Source organism: Piliocolobus tephrosceles, chromosome 21 (assembly GCF_002776525.5).
Source record: "Piliocolobus tephrosceles isolate RC106 chromosome 21, ASM277652v3, whole genome shotgun sequence".
In the NCBI taxonomy this organism is placed as follows: Eukaryota; Metazoa; Chordata; class Mammalia; order Primates; family Cercopithecidae; genus Piliocolobus; species Piliocolobus tephrosceles.
The window spans coordinates 34733828-34742242 of NC_045454.1; the positions used below are offsets into that span (position 1 = coordinate 34733828).

The 8415-nt window shown below is 57.5% G+C and overlaps 1 protein-coding gene and 1 pseudogene across 2 annotated transcripts in view; both read left to right on the forward strand.

The window, feature by feature from the left end:
- Positions 1-5182, forward strand: part of ELL (elongation factor for RNA polymerase II) — a 92309-nt gene extending 87127 nt beyond the window's left edge. Inside the window, exons 5-8 of the mRNA XM_026457021.1 lie at positions 1039-1105; positions 1374-1545; positions 2594-2638; positions 3001-5182. Coding sequence (XP_026312806.1) covers positions 1039-1105; positions 1374-1545; positions 2594-2638; positions 3001-3117 — 401 coding nt within the window. The 3' untranslated portion in view covers positions 3118-5182. The remainder of the gene's footprint in view (positions 1-1038; positions 1106-1373; positions 1546-2593; positions 2639-3000) is intronic.
- Positions 4345-5182, forward strand: LOC111554261 (annotated as a pseudogene). The gene has a single exon (XR_002735192.1). The product of XR_002735192.1 is annotated as an uncharacterized LOC111554261 (transcript).
- Positions 5183-8415: the final 3233 nt, after the last annotated feature.

An 8415-nucleotide genomic window follows, 5' to 3' on the forward strand; every position in this document is an offset into this window, starting at 1 on the left:
GAGCAAGACCCTGTCTCTTAAAAAAAAAAAAAAAAAAAAAAAAAAGTGTATTGAGGATACATCTGAAATTGATAAAATCATTTCTGTATTGGAAAGAAAGTCACTGCAAGAAGGCCTAGGAAACGCACTAAATTGTAGTTGTGATCCGAGGGGATGAGGCGACTGTGTTCCTAGGTGACGGGCACTTCAGTCCTCCTGCCCCTCCTCCCTGATTGCCAAACCCTCAGGGGTGTTGTCATATGTGGCCAGGGCACCCCACCACATGGCCGAGGAGCAGGACAGCTGCCTGGGGTCCCATCTAGCCATCAGCTGTGCAGCTTTGGGCAGGCCCCTGAAGGGCTGAAGGGCTGAGCATCATCATGGACGCTTTGCTCACGGATGGCCGATTGGGGTGGCCCATGGGCTCCTCTGGCTGGCCCTGTCCTGGAGCTGCCTTGTGGAGCCTGCAATTCAGTGTCTAGTGGAAAGGACGGGACGATCTGGGTGGGGCGCAGACCAAGGGCCTGGAACTTTGTCAGCAGCAAGAGATGCAGGCCCTGCTGGTCGTCTTGTCTTTGTCCTGCCTGGCCAGAGACTGGGACACCCCAGAGATTCGGGTCAGGCCAGGGGTCATTTGTTTTCAGCTTAGTGACCTTTGACATGCAGTCAGTGGAGGCAGCAAGGACCTGGCCTGGGGGAAGCTCTGACCGGTTGTGCAGGCTTTGGCCCTGCAGTTCCCTGACCTGTCTGCTGTTTGCCAAGAATGTGACTGTGGTGATGCCTGGGCGCTCTGTGTCCTGCAGGGCTTTGCCTTGGACACGCAGGTGCACGTTGAACTCTGCTCGACACCTGGAGGGCACGACCAGGTCCAGCAGCCCACAGTTGCCAGGTGCCAGGTGCTCAGCCCTTGCACCTGCCACACAGTCATCCCCTCTGCCGTCCCTCCATGTCCCTCCAGCAGCAAAGCGTACACTTTTCACGCGTGTCCCCATCCTGGCGTGCTTCCTGCAGACCGGTGCCATGGGTGCAGACTCAGGAGGTATTTGTTTGTTCTCATAGGTTTAAACGGAACCTGCAGCATTTCCAGTGTTCCCACGTCCACGTCGGAGACGCCCGACTACTTGCTGTGAGTGTTTGTCCAGGCCCTGCAGGCCAAGCCTTCCTTTTCTGGGTTCAGACCCCCTCCCCCAGCACTGCAGGTTGTCAGAGGCAGAAAGCCACTGCAAGTCTGAGTATGTGAATTCCAAACATAGCAGCCTTTTCTGGGCCAGGCCCCCTCATAAGCCAGGGGATCACCCGAGAGGCCAGGCCGCCAGCGGAGCCAGGATGGCCACTGCCTGGGTGGGGCTGGGTCCTTCCAGCCTCCACTTAGTGGCCCCTCTCTCCTGTCTCAGGAAGTACGCAGCCATCTCCTCTTCGGAGCAGCGCCAGAGCTACAAGAACGACTTCAACGCCGAGTACAGCGAGTACCGCGACCTGCACGCCCGCATTGAGCGCATCACACGGCGGTTCACGCAGCTCGACGCCCAGCTCCGGCAGCTCTCCCAGGGCTCCGAGGAGTATGAGGTAGAGCCGCCCCGCTGTCTGCTGTGCCCCGGCTCTGGCGGGAGCCAGGGCCCATTTGGGCGCATACCATCGCCACCACTAGCCTACTGGCCTGCCTGGTGGCCCCAGAGTCTGGCCCTTCCCCAGGCAGCGCTTCTCCCCCGGTGCACTCCATGGGGCAACTCCATGGTTCTGGCCTGGCCCCGGGGCCCTGTTGTGGGAGTCCTTGAAGGCAGCCCAGCTTGTCAGCCTCCTTTGCAGTGGGGACAGCTGTGACCCACCTCCTTGGGTGGGGGCGATCCAGGGTACATGGATCCCCACACGTTTGAGCACCGGGGGTCCTCTCACAGCCCAGGACACAGGGCTCTTGGTACCTGTGCCACACCCTCGGGAGACTCCGCAACTGAGCCCTGTCCAGCACCCTGGAGCCCATCCATGCTGCCACAACTGTAGCAGGGGGAGGTGACAGGTCCCTGTGGTCCTGGGAACCAGGAGTCCTGTGGTCCCCTGGCTTGAGCTCACAGCTCTTTCAGCTGCCCTGTGTAGACAGAGTCTCCACCCTCAGCCACAGCCTTGGACACAGCCTCCCCACCTGCCACCTTTCAGAACTGGTGACCTGACTGTAGGGCTGGGCCCCGATTAATCAGATGCCGGGGTATCTCCCGGCCAAAGCCCCTTTGGCTTCCAAAGAGGATGACTCATGATGGGGTTCTAGGGGCTGCGAGCCACGGGTTCTTGGAGCATCTCTCCCTCCCCTCCCTTTTTGCTGCATGCCCCAGCCCCCCATCCCAGCCCCGCCGCGACATGGATACTTCCTTGTCCTCCCACGCCCGCATGACAGCAGTGCCCCACCTGCTCTTGCCTCCAAGGGACCGGCAGCCTTTCCCTCATGCCCCATCCACTCTGGAGCTACAGCCGCTGCAGACCCATGGGGTGTGACTTGCCCCTGTACTTGAGGCTGCCCCACCTTCCCACCCCTCACCCTTCTCAGAGCACCTGGGACCACTAATTTGAGTTTCCTGCAGGCGGGGATGCATTCTGTCATCTCAAAAGTTTGTTTTTCTTCTAGACTACTCGAGGGCAGATTTTGCAGGAATATAGAAAAATCAAAAAGGTGAGAGTGTCTCTTGTGTTGGGATGGGCTCCAAGTGAGCCGTGGGAGCCGGAGGGAGGAGGGTGGGCCCGGGGCAACCTCCTTGCCTGCTACTTGTAAGGTGTGGGGGAAGAGCCTTTGGGTCTGAGGCCAAAGTTGCCCCGCCACCCCCAGCCAAGTCTTCAGCCGTGGCATCCCGGCCCAGCCACACAAGCTGAGGAGGTGCGGGGAACCAACTCCCACTCTGCCCTTGGACCACAACCCTCCTTGCTGGGCACCAAGCCCAGGTTTTTGGTTGGAGGGGGGGTGGGCACTGGCCTGCTCGCAGCGGGGAGCAGCACCCAGGGAGGCTCTGTCCTGAGCGTGACTGTGCTGTCCCACAGACCAATACCAACTACAGCCAGGAGAAGCACCGCTGCGAGTACCTGCACAGCAAGCTGGCCCACATCAAGAGACTCATCGCCGAGTACGACCAGCGGCAGCTGCAGGCTTGGCCCTAGCCGCCCGCCCTGATGGTGGGGATCTGGGAGGGTGGGGGGAGCAAAAAGCGGGGAGAGAGGATTTATTTAAAAAAATAAACCCGAGGAAGATGCTCATCTGAGCCAGCACCGCCGGCTTTCAGGGCAGCCCCTGCAGACGTCTCGCCCTGGCGGGTGGCTGCAAGCCCACCTTGGCCCTCCCTGCACCTCCTGAGCAGTCCCTGCCTATGACGGGCTCCCCAGAAGCCCACTGCCTCCTCCCTGGCTGCAGCCCCCCGGGTTCAGCCTCCTCTCTCGCCAGAAGACTCCTAGACCCTCAGGGCGGCGCGCCTGCCTTTTCTAGTTTTATACAAAGACAGCCACTTTTAGCTACTGCTAATGAGACTTGAGTCTATTTTTGTACAAAAGAGAAGCAAAATCTTTTTTCTAAACCTGTGCCTCCCTCTCCTCGGACACCCAGGGTCTAGCCGCTGCCCTGGGTCCTGCCTGCAGTATTACAGAGGCCGTCGAAAGGTGCAGCCGCGTTCTGAGGGCGCGGGGTCTGGGCACGTGGCCTCTGCTAGTCTCTGGCTCTATGTTTAGGCACCCCCGTTCCCAGCCTCTCCTCCTCGGGCAGGGTCTCTGCTCCAGCAAGCAAATGGGGTGGCCTGGGTGGCTATTTTGAGAACTCCAGCTGGTGTACCCAGGCAGCTGCTCAGAGCCAAGGGGGCAGAGGGCTTTTGGTGCCCCCAGGCCTGCCCTGTTGTTTGAGGCCCTCAGCTGTCAGGGGCCACTGTGTTTCTGTGCTCCAAGTTGAGACTCGGCTGCAGCGGCGTCCGATTTTACTTTGCGATGTCCTCGGTTTCCCATTTGCTGCTGCTGCTCATTCCACACTGTTGAGACCTTGTAGTCTCGATGCTGCTGGCCTCCCTCCGTCCCTCTGTCCACTTGTGGGTCCTGGGGTCGTTTTAGCAGAGCCACCGCCAAGGTTTGCACTCAGGGAGGGGCTGATGGAGGGCTGGGTGCCTTGGGGTCAGGGAGGCCCCAGGGACCCATGGGCAGAGCTGGGGAGCCAGGAGGATGGGTCCGCCTGCTCTGGGGGTACAGGCTCTGCAGACACCCCAATTGCTGCTTTGTTGCTGTGCCTACTCTAGCGTCCCCCAAAGCATCGGGGGGCCACGCAAGTGTGCGTGTGTGTGCGTGTGTGGGGACCCCCCAGGGCATGGTGGGGTCTGAGGCGTGTGTTCCCATTTAGGGCTGAATGAAGCCATGACTTGGGAAGGTGGTGGTGGGGGTGGCTGTGACTCAGGGCCCAGGGATCACATGGGGGTCACTGCTGCCATCAGCAGTCAGGCAGGGAGAGCAGAAATGCAAAAATACAGATGTGTCTATTTTTCTAAACTGGGGGGTGGAGGGGTGCCTCCTGATGGCTTCCAAAGAGCTGACCATGGAGGGCCCACAGTGCATCCCACCCCTGCCCAAGAGTCTCTCTCCTTTGGGACCCCCGGGTTCCCAGAGCTCCGAGGAAACTGATCCTTCATGTTTCAATAGCTGTTGTTGTTTTTCTCTTCTGGGCCGGCCAGGGAAGGGCCGAGCAGGCTCCAGGGGGTCTCCAGGGTCAGCTGGACCCCGCTGTGTTGCCCGCAGCCAGCCCTGCAGACATGGGTGAGGTGGGATAATTTCAGGAGGTCCCAGCCCGGGACTGCCCGCCCCTCTGCCCTGGGAACCAGTCCAAGGGGCTGTCAGTTGAATTTGCCTTTTTGTTGTTGTTGTTGTTTTTGTTGTTTATTTGTTCTCCTTTTAAGGGATTATGAAGCTAAGAAAAGTTTTGTGTTTTGGGGGTTGGTGGACAAAGTTCTAGCTGATTAAATATGGTCTAACTTATTGATACTATTTTTTTTCTTTTAATGTACTGTGGAGAAAAACTATTTTGAGCCATGGGGTTGGTGTTTACAAGAACTTTCCACTTTTGCCAAAATGTTACAATTGAAAGGCATCTGCGTCTTCAGTTTCCTATTATTTTCTTAAAAGATCTAGTGTCCTTTTTGTACACTAAACAGGTGAATGCTGACTTTTTTCATTCTCCAATAAATTTCACTGAACTGAACCCGGCAGCCCAGACTGCCTGGCTGGTGTGTGTGTGGTGTGTGGGTGCTGGTGTATCTGTGTTTGTGGTGTGTGGTGTGTGTGGTGTGTGTGGGTGTGTAGTATATCTGTGTCGGTGTGTGTCGGGTGTGATGTGTGGGTGTGTAGTGTGTGGTTAGGGTGTGTGTTGGATGTGTGTTGTATGTGTGGGGTACCTGTGTAGGTGTGTGGGGGTGTGGGTGTGTGGGTGTCGTGTATGTGTGGGGTGTGGTGTGGGTGTGGTGTATGTTAGGGTGTGGGTGTGATGTATGTGGTGTGTGCTAGGGTGTTGGTGTGTGTGGTTGTTGGATGTGGTGTGGGGGGGGTTTCGGGGCGTGGTTTCGGGGGTGGCTGTCCCTGTCCGGTGGTTGGGGGTGGGCTGGCATTGGGGGGTGATGTGGCCTGGAGCCGCCATAGTGATGAGGAGGGGTTGTTCAGGGGCTCTGGCTGGGACCAGATGAGAAGGCAGAGTTTGCAGCCTACCTGAGCCGTTGCCTGAGAAAGGACCAAATCAGAGGGCCCTGTAGGTGACGGAGTGGGGGGAGGGGAGGTGCGGAGGGAGGGGCAGCCATAGCAGGTGTATGAGCAGAGCAGTACCCTCTGGTTTGGATAGGGTGGGCTGAACCCAGCATTGGGATTCCTTGGCCCCCTGTGGCATCAAAGGCTACAGGAGTGGGGCTGGGGGTGGGGGAAACCAGCTGTGACTGTCTTCCTTTGATGAAAACAGCAGCAGGTAACGGTAATATTTTATTACCTGTTCTTTCCACACTGGGGCAGGGGCATCACCTGTGCCACTAGTGGGGATGGGGGATGGGTATAAGACCTGGTGGGAGCAGCGGCGGTACAGGTGGAACTGGAGCCAGGGGCCATGGAGAACATAATGCTCATCCTGCCGGCCAAGGGCAAGAGGGGGTGCATTTAATAAGAGGTAGCACGGGCCGGGCGCGGTGGCTCAAGCCTGTAATCCCAGCACTTTGAGAGGCCGAGACGGGCGGATCACGAGGTCAGGAGATCGAGACCATCCTGGCTAATACGGTGAAACCCCGTCTCTAATAGAAAATACAAAAAAAAAAAAAACTAGCCGGGCGACGAGGCGGGCGCCTGTAGTCCCAGCTACTTGGGAGGCTGAGGCAGGGGAATGGCGTGAACCCGGGAGGCGGAGCTTGCAGTGAGCTGAGATCCGGCCACTGCACTCCAGCCTGGGTGGCAGAGCAAGACTCCGTCTCAATAAAAAAAAAAAAAAAAAAAAAAAAAAAAAAGAGGTAACACGGAAGAATAGGACCATGGGCAAAGGTCCTGGGCCTGCAGCTGTGGGGACTGGTCTCCCTGCTGGCCCATGGCCTTGGCCTATGTTCTAAGGCCACCCAGGAGTCTGAGGGGCGCGGGAGGGGAAGTCATGCAACCCAGCGGGGCAGTGTGTACCCTGCTCCCAGCATAGCCTGGCCATGCTGTTCTCCCAGGATAACATCTCTGTCCCCACATCCCAGGGCCAACATCAACCTCCTCCAGCTCACGGTCCTGCCTCCCCTGGCCCTCCAGCACCAGCCCTGGGCCAACAGCCCAGCAATACTCTGGCCATCACCCCCACAGCCCGCAGAGGCCACAGTCAGTCTCTTGATCTTCCTGAGCCATGGGTGCCATCAGTCCAGTGCCCCGGGTATCCAGGAGAGCCTTCCCACCCTCATGACCTGGGCACCATGGTGGAGAGGGGCTTAGGCCTACTAACCCCTCTCCTGCCACCTTCCAGGGGCCCCAATTGTCCTCTTTCCACTGGCACCCCTGTTCCTGCAGCCCCCTCCTGTACCAAGCTCCACCTGTGCTCTGCAACACAGCAGTGACTGACAGAGCCTCATCCCTGCCTTCAGGGAGCCCCCAGTTTGCTGGGGGATGGCAGTGCATCTCACCACCCACTTCAGCACACCCAGGCCTGACTGGAGGGGCCAAACCCCCTCCCTCAGCCTTGTCAACTGCTGGGAGTGGAAGCAGCCCAGCCTCTACGCCGAATCCCTCCAGCTGCCCCGTGCCAGCTCCCATCCTCCGGCACCCCCGACAGGTGGCCCTGTGAACACAGGGGCTCCCCGGGGCTGGGTCTTGGGACCTTCCTTCCTCATGTCTCTCAACTACACAGGTTCCTGAATCACCTGTCGCCTTGAGGCACAAGATTCCCCGATTCTCTGATCTTCCGATACCTACAGGATGTCCAACAGTTCCATTCCCAGAAATGGTATTGGACTCCACAAGTTATGGGGGTCAGTCCCACAGGGCTGCACCCATGTCAGATGCCACCCATACTTCTGGCAAGCAGGCTAATAATTGGGAGTTCCCACCACCCCCACTTCAGGTTTGATAATTTGCTAGAACAGCTCACAGAACTCCGGAAAATGCTCACAGTCAAATGGAGGAGGCGCACAGGGCAAGGTATGGGGCGGGCCATGAAGCTTCCATGCCTTTTCCAGGCGTGCCACCCTCCCAGCACCTCCATATTTTCCCCTAAACCCCATTATTATTATTATTATTATTATTATTTTATTTTTATTTTTATTTTTTTTGAGACAAGGTCTTACTCTGTTGACCAGGCTGGAGTGCAGTGGTACAATCACGGCTCACTGCAGCCCACACCTCCTGAGCTCAGGTGATCCTCCCACCTCAGCCTCCCACACAGCTGGGACTACAGGCATGCGCCAAGCCAGGCTACTTTTTTTTGTTGTTTGTATTGAGATGGTGTTTCCCCGTGTTGCCCAGGCTGGTCTCAAACTCCTGGGCTCAAGTGATCCGCCCTCTTTGGCCTCCCAAAGTGCTAGGATTACAGGCATGAGCCACCATGCCTGGCCGACTGCCTGTTTTTCAGCTTAGGTTCTGTGAAGAATGTGTATCAGTGTGATGAAACACTTTGTAGATCTTAAAGGGAGCAGACTGGGTGGGGGAGAGGGGCCAGCCTGCCCAGACTTCCTGGGCTCTGGGTAGCATTCCTTCCTCCAGGGTAGGGGCAGGACCCTCTTGGAATGAGGGTCTTCAAGGGAGCAGGCAGAGTGAGACCTTTGCCGGCTTTGTGGCTTTTTTTTTTTTTTTTTTTTTTTTAAGGGGAGAAGGGCTCCAGTTTCTCTGACCTGCCTTGGGGAAGAGGAATTCTAGTTTCTATGGTTTCCAGGGGAGAAAGGGGTAGAGGTAGGAGGGCAGCAGAAGGTCGGAAAGACTCGATTCTGAGCTTTCCATGCC